Source organism: Ochotona princeps, chromosome 10 (assembly GCF_030435755.1).
Source record: "Ochotona princeps isolate mOchPri1 chromosome 10, mOchPri1.hap1, whole genome shotgun sequence".
NCBI classification, from domain to species: domain Eukaryota; kingdom Metazoa; phylum Chordata; class Mammalia; order Lagomorpha; family Ochotonidae; genus Ochotona; species Ochotona princeps.
Window position 1 is genome coordinate 1923771 of NC_080841.1, and position 22001 is coordinate 1945771.

At 44.3% G+C, this 22001-nt stretch overlaps 1 protein-coding gene across 1 annotated transcript in view; it reads left to right on the forward strand.

Annotated features, from left to right (window-relative positions):
* Positions 1 to 22001, forward strand: part of HMCN1 (hemicentin 1) — a 366339-nt gene that overhangs the window by 55397 nt on the left and 288941 nt on the right. Inside the window, exon 2 of the mRNA XM_036495278.2 lies at positions 19280 to 19350. Coding sequence (XP_036351171.2) covers positions 19280 to 19350 — 71 coding nt within the window. The remainder of the gene's footprint in view (positions 1 to 19279; positions 19351 to 22001) is intronic.

Sequence of the window (22001 nt, forward strand, 5' to 3'; positions counted from 1 at the left end):
CCAAGGCGCTTATGAGGATTCCTGGATGGATACTCAGTTGCTGCGGGGTAATATGTATAGATATGTTTTGTCTAACCCACGTGCCATCGCATCTTTGTCTAAATATCCAGACCGTCTGGGACGTTCTCCTGAATTAAAATGAAGGCGATCAGTGCTCAGATTTTCCAGGAGTTGCTGCTCTTTTCAGTAGATTATGCTTAAAATAGATGTTTCCTTTATCTATTGAGTCTCTTCTCCTCCAAAGTGGCATGAATTATACTTGAAAAAAGGACATTTTTCTATTTGTTTTCAGTTATGTTTTCTTACTTGATGCTGCATATGTCTGTCTCTTCTAGTTTTTTTGGTCATAAATTAAAATGTTTTAATTAGGGCCTGGTATAATAGCTTAGTGGTTAAAGTCCTAACTGCACACACCGGGATCTGATATGGGCACTGGTTCTAATCCCGGTAGCTCCCCTTCCCATCCAGCTCCCTGCTCATGGCCTGGGAAAGCAGTGGAGGACAGCCCAAGTCTTTGGGACCCTGCACCTGCATGGGAGACCTGGAAGAGGCTACTGGCTTTAGATTTGCTCAGCTCTAGCCGTTGCGGCTGCTTGGGGAATGAACCATCAGATGGAAGATCTTCCTCTTTGTCTCTCCTCCTCTCTGTATATCTGCCTTTCCAATAAAAATAAACCTTAAAAAAGTTTTAATTAGAAATTGAGGGAAGACATCCTAATTGGCTGTTTTTCCTGTATTTTTACTGATTTTACATTCAATTTTTTGATTATAGTGATTTTCATGTAACTCCTTATAGTTTTTCTTTTTAAATGTCTAACTTTGAAAATATTAGTCTTCCATTGTTTTTGGAGAAAGAAGCAGTCTAACAAAGAACTGTCCCAAGTATCAAGAAACTTTCAAAGCAAACAAGAGAATTACATCTAACTAGTGGGTGCTTACCCAGGGACGGAGTCAGTAACAGAACTGAATATTAAGAGCTCCTGCTGCCGTCGTGACTTGTGACTGCCAGTGTGTCATGTCATGCTGCATTTCAACATGACTTCTTACGGCAAAGCACAGGAGAAGGAAAAACGAGAGCTGGGAATAAAGGAAATATCAGGAAGGAAGAAAGGACAATGAAGTTTGAAATGAAGGCAGAAGTTTCTAGAACCCCCGCCAAGGGCCTGACCAGCGTGCCAACTGGAGAAGTGTTGGTGCTTTGTCCATCAGCGGAACAGGGCTGGCTTGGGAGTATGCTTTCCACCTCGGGTCGGCCTTTCCCTCACCAGGAACGCCTCACCAGAGGACACTTGCTCCGTTTTCTTGATGCAAAACAATTAGAAGTGTCCGGCATGCAGGGATCCGGGCGGGATGACGCTGTGTCCGTCTGATTAGCGTTCCCCAGCCCCGTTCATGTTATCCAGGCGGAATGACGCTGTGTCCGTCTGATTAGCGTTCCCCAGCCCCGTTCATGTTATCCAGGCGGAATGACGCTGTGTCCGTCTGATTAGCGTTCCCCAGCCCCGTTCATGTTATCCGGGCGGAATGACGCTGTGTCCGTCTGATTAGCGTTCCCCAGCCCCGTTCATGTTTCTCACACCGGGATTTACAGTTAGGAAGTGGAGACAGCACTTAATGGCAGATATTGGCAGTTGTAGATCAGTTTGTCAAGGAACCTAGACCTAACTAATTAGAAGGGAAAGATGTAATCCCAGTAATTTAAGTTTTAATCTGTCATTCTTTGAAATTGTGTCCTTTAATTCAAACAAGGCTACACGTAGTAAACTTTAAAACGCAAGTTTGAAACGTCTACTTGAACTTTTGGTGTCTGTTAGACTGTGTGGCTTTGGACTTTAGGGGGTTGGTTATGATTAAAATTGAGCGGAAGGCCATTAGCCAAATGCATTTGAGTCATTGGAGAACACTTTGTGGGAAATGGTGTCAAAAGAATATGTGATGTTTTCATACAATATAATAATATTTTGGGCTATGAAGTGCTTGCTGTAAATGCCAAGTGAAAGGGACCATCTGTTGCCTTTTTCCAGATAAATGTATTTGCTCAAATAAATATTAGAGACGTTTTCTTTTACTAGCTAAGATTACCTAATTTTCAAAGTCTTGAAGTCAGGCACCCTTAGTGATAAGAATATTGACCTGTACCTGTAACATACGTATATTGCATTACTTACCATGTGTGTACTCTTCTAGTTCTATTGGTGTTAAAGCACACGAATTATAAGTGGCTGCCATAAGGCAGCACCAGTTTGTCCCCCTGGATATTACTGCACACCTTTGCTGGATTTCAGCACCCCTTGTAGACAGCCACTGTGAAGGATTGCATTCTCCGATGGAAGTGGGCTGCCTTCATGGAGATGAACTCTGAAGTTAGCGCCAAGTTTTTTTTTCTGAGTTGCAAGGTCGAACTCTGTTATCTGCTCTCAGTCTGCTTTTGAAGCAGGCTTGGGAAGAACCTGGCACTGGGGTTGCAGGCAGCACTTCATGCACCAGATAAGCCAGGTTCTTGCTCAAGAGGCCGCCTTCCTCCTGCGTGTGCTTTCTGGATGGAGAGCGTCCCTGTGGAGGTCAGGGTGGCTCTTGCGAATACTTCAGGTTCAGAATCTTGTGTGTGTTTATGGAAGCAATTCAGGCTTTTTGGAGAAAATGTGGGAACAGTAAATAAGTATCAAAGACAATATAAAATTGGTGGGATTCCAAGAGTCTCACTGCTAACAATTTGGCATATTTGCTTTCTTGCTATTCTCCTTTAACTTTTTTCTCTCAAATAGAGCTTATATGTGAGTTTTACATTTTCCATTTTTAACACATTGTAAGTACTTCTCTAGGGAATGAATATAATTTAGAAATTACTTAAATGATGGCCCATATGAAGTATTTTATTTCATTGTGTGCTCTTGAATATTAAGGGATTCCCCCCCACTAAAATGGAAATTTTGATTGGACACAGTAAATTCTTCAGAACAATGCATTCTTATTTTGAGGAAAAATTTTTAATGGAAAACGTTCTCTTATTGCAATTAATTTAATTTTTAGAATAAATATAAGGATCTGCTTTAGCTTTAATTTTGTATTTTTAATGATTTATTTGAAGGAGAATTGCTGAGAGATGTTCCCTCTGCTGGTTCACTCCCCAGATGGCTGCAGTGGTCAGGTCTATGAAGTCGGCAGCTTCGTTTTGATCTCCCGTGTGGCTTGCAGGGACCCAAGTGCTTGGGGCATCTTCCACTGCTTTTTTAGGTGCGTTGGTTGGAAACTGGATAGGAAGTGGAGCAGCCAGTATTCAAACTGATACTCATGTGGGATGTTACTGTGCCGTGTGGGTGTTTTAAACTGCCACGCCAAAGTGCCTGCCCAATTAATTAATTAATTAATTACTTTGAAAGGCAGAGAGAAACAAGGGAGTCAGACAACAAGAAATTTCCCCATTCACTGTGTTAATTCTTAAATCCCACAACAACCGAGACGGAGTCCGGCCAGAGTCATGGGTCTGAGATTCAACATGTCTGCCACATGGTGGTAGCCCTTTGTCATTAAGTGCTACTCCCAGGTGTTGCTGCAGGAAGCTGGAGTGGAACGTGAGACTGAGACTTAAACCCAGGTAGCCTGAAACGGGGTGTGGACTCCCCCAGTGGTGGCTTGCCCTCTGCGCCAAGTACCTGCTCCTACCAGCAAATCTAAATCTATACACTGATATTTTCATGAGCTTCTTGTTATATTCTAGGCAATGGGGTGGAAATCAAGGTTCAAAGTATTAAAAAAAAGGAAGCAATTGCAGGGTACATAATCCATACGTTTGATTTCATAGCCATCATGCCCATGAGTACTCTGTTGTTCTGGTTGTTTCAGTTGAGTACAGATTTGATGTTGCCCTAAATCTGTTGCCTCCAGTCGACACTGCCCGCAGATTTCTGGCACAGTTGCTTATTTTTATGAGCAGCCGGTCATGAGCTTCCCAGGAGACGTTTCTTGGCTTTGTGGTTTGGATGACATCCAAGCCAGCCCATTGAGCTATTCACATAACTGCATGCCAGAAGATAGAACTGAAATACAATATCCTGTTCTGGAAAAATAAACCACCCAAAGGACCTGTGTCTTTCTTCATTTCTTTTTTATTTCTAATTTAAGAACTTAAATTTAAACAAGAAGCAGCACTTTGAATTCAAAGCTGAAACAACCCAGGCTTCCAGAAACGAGTAATCACATTACCTTGATTCATGGTGCAGTCAAGTATGTTGCTACATTTTTTATTGCTTTTCTAATACAAGTGTCTACTCTGTTCATTTGATTTCTTTCACACGTATCTGAGCACCTTGGAACGAAGGGGCAAGTCTGTTTTTGTTCGTTTGCCCTCATAAGCGTTCTGCAGGGCACTGATATGGCATAGCTTTGACTGAGGTGGAGTCTGTGTGGAACTGTCCTGTGCCCACTGGCAACTCACATCATTAATGTGCATGCACTGGGTGCTGGCCTCTTGACATCAACTTGTCAGGCCGCTCCACAGCCCTGGGAGGGTGTGGTCTAAAGAGGATGAGGCGAGCATTGCACAGGTGGCCGTGCAGCTGGCAGTGATCTACACAGCTTTTTGTGTGGCCGGTGAGAGGCTTAGCAGGATTGGAGCCATGGCTGTCTTTCCTTGCAGCACCCTGTATGTGACCACCCGGCTTACTCTGCACTGGTCAATCTAACTCATCCTTTCTCCAAACTCTCATGGCTTTGCACACCTTTTATCTCACACAGTCCTGCTTGTAATGACTTGGTTGATGATTATCTTCTAAATTGTACGCTTTTTGGAATCAGAGGCTGAAAAACAGTTCTCCAATTGTGTGACCCAATAAAACCCACTGTCCTTGGGAGTCACTCACAGTCTCTCAGGAGGAAGTTGGTAAGCATTTCTCACATGTCGTGGCCGAGCCCTGGCTGGCTCCCAGGAGCTAGTGGGCATGCACATTGATGCCAACACAAATGGAGCCATGCGCATTCTGGGAGGCGGTTCATGGGAGGAGGAGCTCACTTTTATTAAATACCTGTTACATACATGGATTTCCATGCTGTGTCCATTTCAATTCCAGCTGATTGGTTGGAATCTCACAGATAAGGAGACGAGCCTCCGCGACTGGCTCTGATGAGCTGGTGGCAGCTAGTCCATCACAGCGCCACAACTGCCGTCTGTGTTTGTGTCCTGTGGCCTACTTAAAAAAAAAATCTGAAAGGTAGATTTACAGAGGATAGTGAGGTCTTCTGCTGGTTCACTCCCCAAATGGCCACAGTGGCTAGAGCTGAGCTAATCTGAAGCCAGGAACCACGAGCTTCTCCTGGGTTTCCCATGTGGGTGTTGGGCCCCAAGGACTTGGCTGTCCTCCATGGCTTTGCCAGGCCATAAGCAGGGAGCTGGATTGGAAGTGCAGCAGACAGGACTGGAATTGATGCCTGCATGATAGATCTTTCACTTGAGTGACAAGGACCCAGCTCCTGAAGCCCCATCATTTGCTGCTTGTCATGGTTCGCATTAATAGGAAGCTGGGATGTGGATCAGAGCTTGGACTCAGTCTGGGCGGTCTAGTATGGGATGTGGGTGACAGCAATGGGCTCCTAACTATTATGTCCATGTCCATCTCTGAAGCCTACATCTTGTCCTTAATTCTTGATTTCTCTAAGTGTTAATAGAGACATCTTCAGGCACACACTTGTGTTCACCAGTGGAGATCTCTGAAGTGATCAAAGGGCATCTTCCAACAGTGATAACACTCAGAGGATGAAGACATGACCATGACACTCCTATTGTGTAAAGAAAGATTTATTCACAAATCATCAGGCTGGTATTCTTCTGGGAAAAACTGTTAGCATTTAATCACTATCACTATATTGATCTTAATGTAACAGACCTTGGAAACAAATTGTTCATAATGCTATGCTTAAGTAAATAGTGGATGCCTACTGTATTAGGAAATGTGTTACACAAATATGGAGGAGAGGCGTTTCCTAGTCTGTTATACCACTGCAGCTCTGAGATTGGTAACATATCCATATTACACTGCTGATAGCATAGGTTGCTTTAACAAGTCTTCTCTCAAAATACAATGTGCTTGTGTCTTGCCTTTGTTATCTTTAGAAGGTATCTGTTAAAAACTTACAAATTACTGTGAAAAAAGTAGATATTTGTGCACTGTTTCCCTTGTTTGGAAAGACAATTATGATAGCATATGTTTGTGCTGCTACGGACCCGCAGCATGTTTGAGGTGTCCCACGTGTCTGGATGTTCCATGTGTGTAGCAAGCCTGAGATGGGTATGAAATAGTTGTGATTACTTCTGCCCAAAGTGAAGGTTTGTAATCATGCTTCCAAATTGTTTGTCACTTGAATTATCATCTGATATTTATGTTTATTCTAAGCTTATTTTTTTTTAGGTAGGTGATATATCAACATTAATCTTTGTCAAATCCATTGGCAGCCATATTTATAGTAGTGTTTGGCCAGTTGCTTAGGGATAAGACCAAACAACATATTGGTTGTGTTATGGTGGACATTGTGGCTTATAGTTTACAAAGCCCATCCCCGCTCAGTAACACGCAACTATTTCTGGTGCACAAGTTTCCCTCCTGGATGGAAGCAGTGGTGTACACTGTATTTGCTGGACACTAAAGGAATTTGAGTTCCTAAACAAAGACACAATGCTTTTGGCTAATCAGTCAGGGTTTACTTTGTTTCACAGTAAACATTTTAATGTGGTCTTTGAGAGATGGAGATTTGTTGGAGTGTGGTTCAGCTCCTGCACCCCACAGAGCGATTTGGATTGAAATTGGGTACTGCCAAACGTTTGTGACATGCAGATGGTCCACCTAACGTGCTGCTGACTTTGGGCGTGTACCATGTGTGCATGGACCATGCCAGGCACAAAGTGGATGGCTGTTAGCATTTCCAGGACTTTCAGCTGCATTTCTGAGCATACAATACATGAATTTTGAAGAAATGCAATAGTTAAATCTGAAAATTAAATAATTTAGGACTTCTAATTTGAATGTGGTAAAGTCACATTATCCCTTCTTTCCACAAATTGTGCAAAGCAACAAGATAAGTGGTAAAACAAAAAATGTAAACAACTGTGTTTGGTGAAACGATATCTATAAAACCTCAGGTTTTCCCTGAAGGAGATATGTCTGCTCAGACCGGTGGACTTGGGGCATGGAGGTGGACAGGACTGGAGTCGGAAGGCAGCAGTGGAAGGGTCTATATGGGGGCTTAGCGACCTGAGCCACTACTTGAAACCTGGCATCCCTTGTGGGCGATGGTTCACATCCCAGCTGCTTCACTTCCTGTCCAGCTCCCTACTAATGGCTTGGGAGAAACAGTGAAAAGTTGCTAGAGTGTTTTGGTCCCTGCCATCCACTTGGGAGACCAGAGTTAAACTGCTGGCTTTGTCCTGACCTATTGCTGGCAATTTCAGCCATCTGGGGAGTGAACTAGTGGATGGAAGATTTCAATTTCTCTACCCTTCCTATAACTTTCAAAATAAGTGATTATATATATATACTCACATATATACACATATAAGTACACATTTATATATACATATACATAAATATGTATATATGTGTTTATATACACGTATACATATATATGGTGAAAGTGGCCCAATGTTGAAGACCAGGGACACACATGGGAGGCGTGTTGTGTAAGCTTTGTTTTCCTCATGTGTTTGGTTCTGAGCTGTGATGGAGATGGACTGACCACATGAAGGCACAGGCCACACTCTGAATAGACATCCTGTCTCCAGTCCAGTGGAAAAGGTGTTTACATTTTGGCAGGCTTTACAGCTCCCATGTCCAGTGGCCAAGGGGATGTGAAAAACAACAAACAAACAAAATTCTGCATCATGAGAAAAATTGCTGTTAGCCTGGAACATGGGTCTGAACTCTGTTCCATGGGCGCCTCTGGCAAATTTCTGGTAATGAAAAATTCGACAGTTCCAATACTAACTGATACAAAGTACCTCCCGTAAAGGACCAAGTGTAGGTGAGAAGCCAGAAAAGCTTACAAGACAGTAATATAACAACAGCAGCAGCAGCAAAACGTTATGACTACGAAAGAGACAAAAATTGTTGCAGGACTTTGTGCCTTTGATTTAAAAGTAACAAACCCTGAAAGAAACACGTGGATCTCTGACGAATTAGCACAAACCAAATACAGAAGAACTCAGAAGAAAAATGTAGGTGAGGGGGAAGAGACTCAAGGAAGAAACAGCTGAGAAAGTGGAAGTGACACAGAAATCGGGAAATGCTGGCGGGGGGGACTGGAAAGAAGAAACCCTGCTGAAAACAGCGTAACTCCAGACAAGAGGAGAGATGGGGGTAAACAGGAAATACCCAGAGTTTAAGCAGATTCCAGAGGAAATGGTAGGTCGCCACAGAAAGTAGAAAGAAAATCAGGCGTGCATGTTCAGGAGTTTTTCATAAAGTGGAAATTGTGACATTTAAAGACTAAGGGAGAAACAAGATGGTGTGATAGGGAAAAGACATGTTTAAACAGACGGAGAATCACTAGCCTGGGGAAGCAGAGATGGCACATTCTAGAAACCTGGAGAGGAACTGCCAATGGCAGAGGGGCACCTGGAAACTGACAGGCGTGAGAAAGCAGCAAAGACGATGGTGTGGTGTTGCAGACAACCCAGCAGCAGTCAGCAAGAGGTGAACTGAATTCCACTGGGCAGGCGCTCCGGCGGCCAGGTGGAAGGGGGGTTCGCCGGAGGCCAGCACGTGAATCCAAAGAACCGCCCATCCTGCTGATTGGCTGGATTCGACCAGGAAAGAGACCAAGCACTGGTTTTAAGGCAGTTTGGGACAGGATGGTTTCACAGACTTGACTCCCACCAGAGCTGCATTGGGCGCCGTTTTGTGTAGGCAGGCCGACTTTGGGCAGGACTGAGCTAGCGCTGAACTGCGAGCAAACTCAGCTCATCATTGCACTGAGCCAGGGGCCAGTTGCATCTGCAGGTTCCAGCCAGAATGGGTCCATGTAGCAGCAGTGGCATCTGCTGGCTGCTGGCCAGAGACTGTCCCAGTTCCCTGCATGTGTGTGTCTGTGTAGTTAGAGGTGGTGAACATAGAATGGGGCCACGTACTTAGTTTCAGTCAGAAATTCTGCAGCTGCCAGAATGAAGACCTAGGTGGCACTGACTGCATGCACATGTCCCATTGTACCAAGCAGGCTGTCCTCGCTGAATTCTTAGCAGGACTCTGTTGTGTTGGTATCACCGTTACCCTGCTTGGTCAACAAGGATGGTGAAAGTTGTCGAGAATAAGGGACTTGGTGCAAACTGAAAACCAGCCTGGGCCGGAGCCTTGACTCCAGACTGTGCTTGCACTCTAATCAAAAGAGCAGCTGCCTGTTAGAAGTAGCGCAAGCACTTAGTGAGTGCAGCCGTGCGAGTGAAGGGCTGTAAATCACATGGCCGTCTTCCCGAGGCTCCTCATCCTCGCCGGGAGCCCAGGATTAGCAGTCAGCCCAGCAGTGTCATTTGGTTTGGTTGGTTTGGTCGGCAGCTTCACTTGGCCAGCTCCGCTTTCAGTGTCTCTGCTAATTGTTATTAATGGGTGCCTGTAGAACACGTGTGAATTGTTGCATTTTGGTTCGAGTACAGATTGTACCAGAGAAGCAGTGTCTGCCCTTGTGAGTTCAGCTTTTAAAGACAGCCAGGTAGCAGGAGTGTTCTTGGGAGTGTCGTGGGGCCTGGCAGCGAGGCCGTGGAGCCCTCTGCCCCAATGGTGAGGGGAGGCAGCGGGTGGGTTTTCGTGGGTGCTGGCCGTTATTGAGTGCTATCCCCTTGTATGGGTTCTGGCTTAGCTTGAAATGCCTTTGGTGTAAATCTAAAATCATGTGTCTAATTAAACAAAATTCACTTTATTAACCATAAAGACTTTGGGACAAGTTCTGAAACTGGGATGCTTTCAGTAACAACAGTGAACGTTATGAGCTCGCTCATATTGAAAGCATTTATATTTAAAGTGGATTCTCAAGTTGATTCAGGTTTATGCTCAGGAGTTAGTTATGTAATGTTTCATATTTAGATATTCGATCAACAGAAAAATATGTATATAGGAATAGACGCATCATTGCAACAGTGTGAAAATAATAAAAGTCATTCCTGCGTATAAATAAAAAATTAAAAAAACTAAAAAAGAGAAAAAACACTAGTACTCACAAAAAGAGAACCAAAATTTGCCTGTGGTTTTGGTGTTGTAAATCTGATCACTGTTTCGTTTCTTATCTTTTTTCAAGTTAATCTGTTTACTCTCAAAGTAGAAAAGGGCACACATATACAAATACACAGATACTGCCATCTTCTGGGTCACACCCCAGATACCCGCAGGAACCACGGCTGTGTTAGACTGAAGTCTGGAGCCAGTCTTCCTCCTCCTGGGTGTCCCATGGGGGAGACAGGACTACCAGAGCCACCACTGGGTGCCTGCTGGGAGGCAGGGCTGGAGCAGCACTGTGGCGTGGGGTGCAGGCGCCCCGAGCAGCCGCTAGGCGCACTGTGTCACGGTGCGTCTCTGATTCAAGCTTTCCATTGTGCACTTTGTCCATTGAGGACTGACGGGAGGCACGTGACGCTCCAGGCTTGTGTGCTTCGTGGGTAAGAAAGGAACCTCAGCTCAAGACAAGTGAGCACTGCCAGTGTTTAAGATCTCCTGATGACATCAACAGTGCCTCAAATTAACGCCTCGTTGTTTCTGAATGCTGAGAGAAGTATTTCCATGCTTTTTTCTTTCCCCAATGACTACTATCTGTGAGTTAACCATGCAGTCAAAATTCATGGCCACTGCCTCAGGCTTGCTGTGGTTCAGAGAACATTTTTCCTGTTTCTTACTTTATATAACAGTGAAATAGTTTGAAAATTTTGAAAAATTAAATAGTACTCAATCACCACTTTTTGTCCCATATTATCTTTCGGAACCTGTGTCTTTGTAGATAGCTGCTGCCTACAAAGTTTTGCTTTTAAAGTAACTGAACATTACATAGAAGCACTGGTGCCCAGCATTTTTCAGAGCATCATCTGTTTAGCCTTTACTACTTATTGATAAGCAAATAATGTTGGTATCTTAGTTTTGCTTAATTTGAAGGTCAGAGACAGTCTTGTGCTGGTTCATTCTGGCCGTTCACAATGGCTGTGTGTTTCCTAGGCCAGAGCTAGGAGCTGGCAGCTCAGCGCAGGCCTTCCTTGCAGGAGGCAGGGAGCCAGCTACCGGAACCAGGATGCGCCTTGCAGAAAGGCAGACTTGGGACAGAGCAGAGATTCAAACCCAGACACAGCACTGTGACCTGCACATGTCCTAAGAAGGGACAGCCACCAGGCCAAGTGCAGGTCCCCCAGTGTCTTTTTTTTAGATTTATTTATTTTTATTGGAAAATCAGATAAATACAGACAGGAGGAGAGACAGGGAGATCTTCCATCCGTTGATTGATTCTCCAAGCGGCCACAATGACTGAAGCTGTATTGATCCGGAGCCAGGAGCCTCCTCCTGGTCTCCTTCACAGGTGCAGGGTCCCAAGGCTTTGGGCCGTCCTTGACTGCCTTCCAGGCCGCAGGCAAGCAGCTGGATGGGAAGCCGGGCTGCTGGGATTAGAACTGGTGCCCATATGGGCAAGACGAGGACTTCAGTCGCTAGGCTACCACATGGCACCCTCTTCCCTGTGTCTTTTACAGCAAAATAGGAAATGATGATATACAATTCTGCAGAGGCTTACAATACCTATGCTACAGTTAACCAGAATAAATTTCACAGAAAATGTATCCACATGTCTTGCCAAAAGTATGAATGTTTCCAGTTTATCATGACAGTGATCTAGGTAATAATTTCATGAGAACATTGCATATTTCACACTTTCTGTTTGTATTTCTTTCATTGTGACTGGATGTTCCTTGTATTTTCCTGGAATGTAGTGATTGTTGCTGATTTTTTTTCCTTTTATATTTGAATGATCTTTGCAAATACTTTAGGTTGTTGAACTAACACAAGTATTTGGAGAGAACCTTATGCACACATACCAGTTGTGTGTTAGCAGTGTCCCTGCTTTGCAGATCAGCGGTTTCCTCCGGGTTTGGTTTCCCCTGCACACGTGGTCACGGGCTGCCTCCTTTGCCTGGGCTGCGGTGGAAGTCGTCAGCACGGAGTCTCTGTGCCCTCCCCAGTGCGGGCATCTCTGCAAGCATTGTTAATTTTTTTCCAAGGACTTGCAGACATGTTTTCTTGGTTCTTCATCAACCTTTTACTTACTTCTTCATAATTTTTCTTAAAAATCTCTGCTGAGTAGATTTATTTGGAAGAATGTTGTTACAGAATGATTTAAACTCTGAAATTAATTCCAGTATTTCTGCCCTAAAACCTAGAGCATATTTCCCTAGATGAATATCCTGAGTTTTAATTTCAAAATGTTCTGAAATCTTGGAAAGCTTCTTTAATAAGTATGATTTAAAATCGTGTGTTCTTTGTGTCATATCAATGATTATTTTTGATGTTAAAAATGCCATTTTATGTACAGCAAAGGAAACAATTAACAAAGAAGCAAGCAACAGAGTAGGAGAAAATTTTTTGCACACTACGCAAGTGATAGGGGACTAAAATCCAGGATTTACAAAGAGCTTCAGAAATCCAGGGACAGAAAAAAAAAGGCAAAGGAAATGAACAGATGTTTTTCAAAAGAACAGATTCAAATGGCTAACAAACATGAAAAGATGCTCAGGCTGCTTACCCATCAGAGATACAAATGAAAACCACATTGAGGTACCACCTAACTCCAGTGAGACTGACCTACATTCAGAACTCCACTAACAACACCTGCTGGCGATGATGTGAGGAGAAAGGCACCCTCCCTCACTGCTGGTGGGAGTGTAAGCTAATACAATCACTGTGGAAATCAGTATGGAGAGTGCTTGGAGAATTGCAAATAAACCTGCTATATGACCTAGTTATCCCGTTGCTAGGAATATACCCAAAAAAGGTGAAATCTGCATGTGAGAAGGGGATCTGTAATGCTGTATTTGTAGCAGCACAATCTACAATAGCAAAGACATGGAAACAATCCAGATGTGCGTCCAAGGAAGAGTGGTTAAAGAAATTGTGGTTCATCTACTCCATGGAATATTATTCAGCTATTAAGAAGAATGAAATTATGCTATTTACAACCAGGTGATTCCAACTAAAGACCATTATGCTCAGTGAAATGAGTCAATCACAAAACAACAAATACCAGATGTTCTCTCTTATATAAGGAAACCAACATGGAAAGTGTAACTTCAGTAATCCAATCCATACTATTTTTTGTTTGTTTGCTTTTTTGGCTATATCCCATGTGTTTTGATGTTTTTTATTTCAGTTTTGTTTATTCCAAATAAATTCTTTTCTCTTGTCGAATTCATTACTGGCTCATGGATTACACGGTGGCATCATTTTTCCCAAGAGATTTTTTGTGTTTCCTTTTTGTCATCCATGTGTTGGTTACTCAGTGGAGTGTTTTTTCATGGTGCTGTAATTTGTTGTTGTTGTTGTGACTGTTCTAACTCATACCAGTTGTTGACCTTGTTTCCTGGCTTCTCAATTATGGAAATGTATAGTGATGGAGGACTGGGGTCTATCATATACAGATGAGGGGGAATAATGGAACACGCATCCCTGCATCCAGACGAAAGATGGATTCCCAATGAAACTGTTGGACCTTGTACCAACAGTGTTGGGGTACACTTAAATAAGTGACTAACAGAATTATGATTCCTTATGAAGGACTACACAATTGTACTAAAATGGGGAAAATCTCTTGGGGGTAGGAGTTTGGGGACGAATCCCAGCCTATACGAAATTGTACCACACAATTCAAAATTTTTAAAAAATGATGTTTTAGTCTTAGGATTATGTGTAAGGTGTATGGCAAAAGGTAGAAAATGAAGTGTGAGGTTTATTTGCCATTTTTTCATAATGCATATGAGTACATGTTACGAAAAGGTATATAGCTTTTTGCATGAAACCTGACTCATGCTTTTGATTCCATTTTATTATGAACTTTTTGAAATACCTTATGAAACAGAGTTTGAATTTTGTAGACGTTAAATGAGAAGTCCCATCTGTCTGTGAGAGAGCTTGCTGCTGCCCTGGCAGTGGTCCAGTCTGAGCCTTGCCACTCTTGCTCACCCGTGATGAAGGTGTTCTTTGCTTCCTGTGTCAACACCATGTGGTATGCTCAGTTGTCGGCTTTGGGTGCACACCCGTCATGCAGCCTCTGCAGCGGAGGGAACGTGTGTTACACATACCCTGTCTGCACGTGGTGGAGTGTGTGTGTATAAAGGTGTCACATAGCTGCTTAGTGAATGAACAGAGTCTTAGTGCAACACAAGTGTCATTTAGTCAATATAAACATGCGGTGCCTCACTTCATCACAGATTCCGAGTGTATTGATGTAGCAGCCATGGAGGGCCTGAAAGTGGGGTCCAAGACGTTCTGAGGTGACTGGAAACGTGCCCAGTTAATGAGTCCTGAGGAAAGCTTGGGCTGGCTCCTACAAACTCCGGAAAGGGCTCTGCTCTTGACATTTAGATGCAGATAATTGAAGAATGGTGCTGGACAGCGTGTTGTAATTGAGGATGGGGAAATCTGGAGACAGTGCGTTACAGATTAAATTGAAACCTTAAATGTAAAGCTAATTATTAATCTAAGTTTTTAAAAGAATTTAAAAAATTGTGTTCAGAAATCAACTTCAAGATTTTATTTATGCATATTTGTACTGATGTCCTTGCACATAAATATGCTTGCACCAAAATAAACTTGAATTTGAATTCTGTTTTCCACAAACTTTTGAGGTACCCTCTTATGCTAAGAACAAAGAAAACGTGAACACTGTTATCAAATTCTGCAGACCTCAGCAAAGCCCAGCCAGTTGTCTTGTTATCAGAAGAAACTGCTTGGACTCAAGTGGGAAAGCTGCAGGGAGCAGGAATCTGCTCGGGGAAAGGGAAAAGGAAGCCAGGGACTAGATATTGATCTTGCCAAATGAAGTGGTGAAAGAAAATATTACATTGTGAATTTTGTTCCATTATTTTCTCAAGTACAGTCTAGCAATTTAGATTAGGAGGACAATGGCTGAGGTGCTGGAAACAAATCCAAGCCATGTGATAAATTATTGCAAACGACAAGACTTCCTCAGGGCTTCAGACTTTTCTTTTTATCCAAAGTAGTTCCCTGAGTGGATATGTTTCTTAGGTTTGCAAGGTTGCATGTTATCAGTATATTCCTTTGGTTTTTAAAAATAAGGTGCACGTGGGAAATTTTCCCTCCGATCATCTGTATCAATAGTTTAATTAAAATAACAGCATTTTGATTCACGGGAAACTGACCAGTGATGTCCTAGCTTGGTCTTCAGCCGTGCAGTGAAGGAACAGGAAATCAAACATCTGAGGCCCTTGGTTCCCTTCTCCTCTTGCTGTGTCCGGAAGTGTGTACACAGAGGCTGTTGATTGCCTCAAGGGGCTGAGAACGGGGAGCTAACTCAGAGCCCAGGGTTCATCGTGGCCTGTCTGGCTGCTTGCTGTCATGTTCAGGTGTGTGATCTTCGTGTTGGATGGGAACTGAGTTTCTGTGCGTCCTATCATTGTATCTGCTGCACCTGCTGCAGAGGCCCAAGGAGGAGGTGCTGTCAGAGTGTTGGAGTTGTGTGGCCTTGTAACTATGACGAGACTTCAGATCGTTCATGGAGAAACGCAGTACAAAGAGAAGGTTATTTCAGTACATACATCCTTTGGAATGTATGCATAATTTTTCACAGTTGCATTTCTATGAATTTGTTGAGGATCCTTATATGCATGGTATAGGTCATAATTTGATAAATATGACAATACCTTGTGAACTTGATATATAGGAGTTAAGATTGGTGTGCATAAAGAACTTGTTTCTAATTTGGAATCCAGAACTTAACATTCTTGCAATCTGCTTTAGTTTTTTCTGGAAAAATCAAGACTCCGTTGATTATTATTCCCGACTGCCCTTTTGGTGCCTCTAGTTCTGGAGTTATTAACTCAGACTGTAATTACGTATCTACATTTTTATATTTTCCACTAGGCTGTTGGGACTTTGGGGACACGGTTCTTGTTCACTTTTTTGCTACCAGTGGCAAGCACACTTATTAAGTGTCCCATATGTTTTAAAAATAGATTTGAGAAGGAATTTTCTGGTGAGACTTCTTTGTGTTAATTGTAGTATTTGTTAGGCAAGAGGGATGATATTCTTCAGCCGATTAAGGACAATAGCTGGCGATCTGACAGTAGGTTCTGGGTGTTGTGTGCATCCAGTGAGGGACTCTGAATGTGGTCCTGCCTGTCCGTGGCCCAGAGGAAAGGACCCCAAGTTCCATGGAGGTATTGTCTAGTTCATAGACTAGAGAGCCCTGGAGAGCGGGAGAGTTGGTGTGTAGTGTGGGGATGTTATCAGTGCTCTAGGTTTACCCTCTGTACCAGTTCTTCAGTTACATCTTGTCAAGTTTGTTTTTCTTGTCTAAAGAAAAGGGGGTTGAGCCACATGCTCTCTAATGCCCTTTTTAGCTTTTGATTCTATTTGATTTTTTTTTTCAGTAGAGGATGGGTGCTTTGTAAAGAAGTAGACAAACTGAATGCAAATTAACCAACATGATGCTGCCGGCCTGTGTTTCTGTTACAGGCAGTGCAATCAAGCCGTTGAAGGAAGTTAGAGAAGACAGAGTGCACAAGTAGATGGCATTGAAACGGGGCCTTGGAGACTGACAGGTGCAGATGGAGGGGGTGGGGACGGCCGCTGGAAGGGGAGGAGATGCTGAGGGGCCTTGGGGGGGGTCGAGGTTTGGAAGGGTAGAGGAGGACCATGTGCAGACAGGAGGAGAGGACAGAGTTGTACCTGCTGAAAGTCATGCAAGGCTTGGCAGGGGATGAGTGAAAGAGAAGAGGAAGTTGCTAATGACAGAGCTGGCGCAGGGCTCTGCTGAGTGAAGAGGCTGGTCCTGCCAAACAGTCCTATCATGCAGTTAGAGTTGGGAAGGATGCTTACAGGGAAATCGCAGTTAGGCTTGCGGGCCCCTCCTGGGTCTTTGTTTCTCATCGTTAATAAATGCTTTATTACAGCTGTCCAGAGTGTGCAGAAAATGGTTATGGAGGAGCTTTAGGAGAGATTTGTTGAAAGCAGATATCTGTGTGGCTATCTGGTTAATTAGAATAAAGTCACTTCGGTCCTCTTATCCTGACTCCTGAGGAACAGGCCTGTGTCCAGTGCTGTATCCAGAGCTCTGATGATGATGATGATGAAGAATGTGCTTGCCTGTCTTCATTTGTACGTTCCCCTTCGTGTTCCTGTATTCCTTTCTACTTCTCGGTTTTCGGGTTACGTTTCTTTCACAGGAATGCCATGTAGGAACATAGAAGATTGGCCTGATAATGCTGCTGACAATTTATATGGCAGGCGTAACTGCCTGGAATGTTCTTTGCTGTTTGCATGCCTTTGTTTCGTCTTGATGGAGTAGGCTTCCCCGCTTTCCATATCCTGGGGATGTGACTTTTATACAGCTAATGGCCGTCCTGCTTTCCTTGTATGGAACACAGATGTTTGCATTTTCACACAGTGTCTCCAGTTGCCTTGCCTTGCCTTCTGCAAACTGCAAGGAATCTAATCTGCAGTGAAGTCATGAGGCGTTCTCCCTTGTAATTTCTTCATCCCCTCTGTAATTTCCAAGAAAAATTACATGGATTATGGAAAATTGTGCCTCCTTTCCAGTTCACTTCAGTTACTTTAAAAATCCTGCAGTCTGTGTTTGTACCGTATGTGGCAAATTATGGAAGGTCCTGGCTAATTAATTATTATCCTTTGAAGTTAAAAAGTTCTTTTTAGCAGCATGCTGTTGAAGCCAGAAAGCATTTTATAAAAGCTAAATGCTAAGCATCTTCATAGAATTTGTATTGTATTTGCTCGTTATAATTTTGAATGCAGGCTGTATCTTTATTCAAGATAGGAAACATTTCATCCATGAGAGAATTCAAAATGGAATACATACGTATGATGCCTATATGTGTGTGTGTGTGTTGATGTGATTTTATACACACACACACACACACACACATCTTATCCAAAATGTTTGTGGCAGAAAGTGTTTTGAATTTTGCGTTTTTCAGATGTTAGAATATTTACATCTACAAAATGAGCTGTCTCGGGGAATGCACCTCCAGTGTAAACATGGAATTCATTCATATTTTATGTATAACATATGCATGCCCTGATTTAATTTTATTGCATATTTGTAGTGTGCTTGTGGTTTAGCTTAGACCCATTGCATGAAGTCAGGTGTGGAACTTTCCATTTGGTGGTATCATGTTGGTTCTCAGAATGTCATGAATTTCAGAGCACTTGGGGTTTCAAATTTATTAGGAATGTTTAACTTAGTACTGTTATTGAAATCTGTGGATGCTTTGTGGTGAAATTAATTACCCACACTCACAAAAAACTTTATTTATTTATTTATTTTTTTGTTTTAAGAGATTTGTCATGTATTTGAAAATCAGTATGAGATGTAGATGGACTGAGTTTCCATCCACTGGCGCACTGCCCAGATGCCTGCAGCTGGAGTCGGGCCAGGCCTGGGCCAGGAGCTGGGAACTCCAGCTCTCCCACAGCAGCAGCTGCCTCCCGTGGCGCGTTAGAGGGAACCTGGTCAGAAGCAGAGGTGGGCCCTGATCCCAGGCATTCCGATACAGGTTTCACCTGCTGTACTATAGCCCTCGCGTACTGCACCCGCGTGGAGGCTTGACTGGGGTCTCAGGGTCTTGGTGTTGGCTTAATCCAGCCCTGGCCACTTGAGGGAGTGAACCAGCTGGTGGAAGATGTGTCTTTCTCTGTATCTGCCTTTCCAGTAAATAAGTAAATCTTTACCAAAACAGAGTCTACGCAGGCTTGAGCCGGGCCAGTCCAAAACCAGAAGGCCACGAGGGCTGGAGCCGGGCCAGTCCAAAACCAGAAGTTTGCTTTAGGACTCCCACGAGTGCAGGGGCCGGAGCACTTGGGCCAACCTCTGCTGCTTTCTAAAGCCATAAGCAGGAAACTGGATCAGAAATGGAATAGCCAGGACTCGAATCAGTGCCCATGTGGGATGCGTGGCACTGCAGGCAGAGACAGCCTACAGTGCCATGGTGCTGGCTCCCATTTTGCTGATTCCTTATGGATCAATAACATTGCGGTACGTCGTATTGGCTACTCCTTATTGACCTGTTCTGCTTTTATCTTTTCAGAAATTGGTCCAGTGACGATTACCACAGACCCCAAGAAATTTCAGTTTGAACTTAGAGAACTCTATGTTCAGGTGAGTGTTAGGTTTCAATTTCATTTCTGTTGGGTGGAGAGGAGCCATGGTCGTCTGTATTGTTTAAATCTGACGAAGTAATTGTTAGGTTTAAGGGGCACGGTACATGCCAGTTGTTTTCTGCATCTGAGTGTGAATGAGTTGGGCATTAGCCACAGGCCAAGGGCAGCCTGGGTTCAGAAGCGCAGCCTCAATGCCACCCTCCCCAGAGCTGCTTTCCCACTGCAGCTCAGAGAGCTGGGATGGAGAGAGAGCTTGGCCCCTGAAGCCTCAACACTGTTCGCTTAGAAACCTATGGAATGATGACCGATTCTCCCCATCACCAGCGATCATGTAACCAAGGTGGTTTTTATATGCTGGGCTGTAAGCGGACCCTGTGTATGTATTATTTACTTGCTACTTTGAACGTAGTCTGCTGCACCGGGCAGGAGCCAGTGCTTTAACCGTTGTGCAGACAGTGTGATTGCAGCCACCTTGTTGCTGCTGCGAGGCGATTCCCGGATCCATTCCGTGCCGACTCTGCTGCGTGGAGGCTGCCGCTCTGTGGTCCACGCCACTATTTCCTATCGACTTTTTGGTTACTTCTTACCATTCTTTTCGACTGCTGGTAGGAGGGGGATGTGGGGATGGCCTGGTACCACAGCTGCCACAGTTCTTTGACCTGTGGTCATCTAGGGAGGGGATGACTGCATTATCTGACCACAGTTGAAGCGCCAGAATTTGAAGGTGTTAAATGAGGTTACAGAATAGTTTTGTTTTTGATGACAATTCTTATTTTGAAAATAAAGCCCTATCCAAAAATTTTCGTTTGAGTTAGAGTGGCGATGCATCTTGAGAGTCCACTGGAATCAGACGGAGATCTGGAAAGGGTGAGATGCTTAGGGCACAGAGAGAAGAAAGCCAGCAGGAAGAGGCACCGGGGAAAGCAGTGAGCAGCTGCGCCTGGCGCCTGCCTCTTCCGCTGCAGGGGCACGTGAGTTAGAGGTCCTACAGCTGGACCTTGCCCGAGTTCATCCTGAATGGGTGGCGGAGGGGAAGGAGAAGATGATGAGGAATGGAGAGACATTGACAGAGAAGGAGATGAGGATGAAGATGGTGAGAGAGAGAATGAATAGAAAACGTGGATGGAGTCCAAGCTTTTCTATTTTCTCCAGTACTGGGGGTGAATTGCCATCTTGTTGTTTTAGTTTATTCCTTCTTGTGCCCAGTGTTTATTTTTGAGCTGTCACCTCTGCATGGTGATTCCCACTTGGTTGTGGGTAAATTACCATACCCAGCATGCAGTGGGAAAAGAGCCCACTAGTTTCCGTTTCTTGTTCATTTTTATCCCTTCTTGTCTTGACAACAACTGTGCGGGGTCCACGCCACCATGCCCTGTGGGAACAAGGAACCGGTCTGCCCCGTGCTGGGAGCTGGTGGTGGCCAGGCCCCTGTGGAGTGGAACATGGAATGCTAGCTTTTCTTTTTCCCCTCTCTGTGTATTGGGATCAGAGATTACACCGTGATTCTGTGTGAGTAAGGACAATTAGTATTTACCAACATGTGGCTTCCTACTTTCTCTTGCAAAAAACTTTAAAATGGGGTTATTTGAACTCAGCTGGGGTGGGTCTGAAGCGTTTGAGTGGGCCTTCTGGCAACATGGCTTCTCCTCTGCACGCTTAACTGTGACCTGTAACAGGCATCCTTGCAGTTTAAGAGGACACATTCAAAGATAAACTTCTCTCCTACTGATGACTTGAACGCTGCCACTCAGTGGGCGGATTGGCAGAGCTTGTAGCACCTAGCTTGGAACTCACATTCTCTTTTGTAATTTTGTTCCTGTTTTTTTTAAGTGTTATTTTTGTTTCAGTGGAGAAGATGATGCTCGTTGTACATGTTGAAAGTGAGACTGAGGTTCTAGGGTTGTGGGTAAAGCCCCTACCTGCCATGCTGGCAGTTTGGGCACCGGTTCATGTCCTGGCTGCTCCATGTCATATCCAGCTCTCTGTTAATAACTTGGGAAAAGCAGCAGGATGTGACCCAGGGGTTTGGATCCCTGCTGCCCTTGTAGGAGACCCAGTTAGCTCCTGGCTCCTGGCTTTGTCCTGGCCCAGCCCAGCCATTGCCATAGGTTGGGGAGAGAACCACAGACGGAAGACGTTTCTTCCTCTCTCTCCTCCCCTCTTCCTCTCTCCTCCCCTCTTCCTCTCTCCTCCCCTCTTCCTCTCTCCTCCACCTCTTCCTCTCTCCTTCCCTCTTCCTCTCTCTCCTTCCTCTTCCTCTCTCCTCCCCTCTTCCTCTCTCCTCCCCTCTTCCTCTCTCCTTCCCTCTTCCTCTCTCTCCTTCCCTCTTCCTCTCTCCTCCCCTCTTCCTCTCTCTCCTCCCCTCTTCCTCTCTCCTTCCCTCTTCCTCTCTCTCCTTCCCTCTTCCTCTCTCCTTCCCTCTTCCTCTCTCTCCTTCCTCTTCCTCTCTCCTCCCCTCTTCCTCTCTCCTCCCCTCTTCCTCTCTCCTTCCCTCTTCCTCTCTCCTCCCCTCTTCCTCTCTCCTCCCCTCTTCCTCTCTCCTCCCCTCTTCCTCTCTCCTCCCCTCTTCCTCTCTCCTTCCCTCTTCCTCTCTCTCCTTCCCTCTTCCTCTCTCCTCCCCTCTTCCTCTCTCCTCCCCTCTTCCTCTCA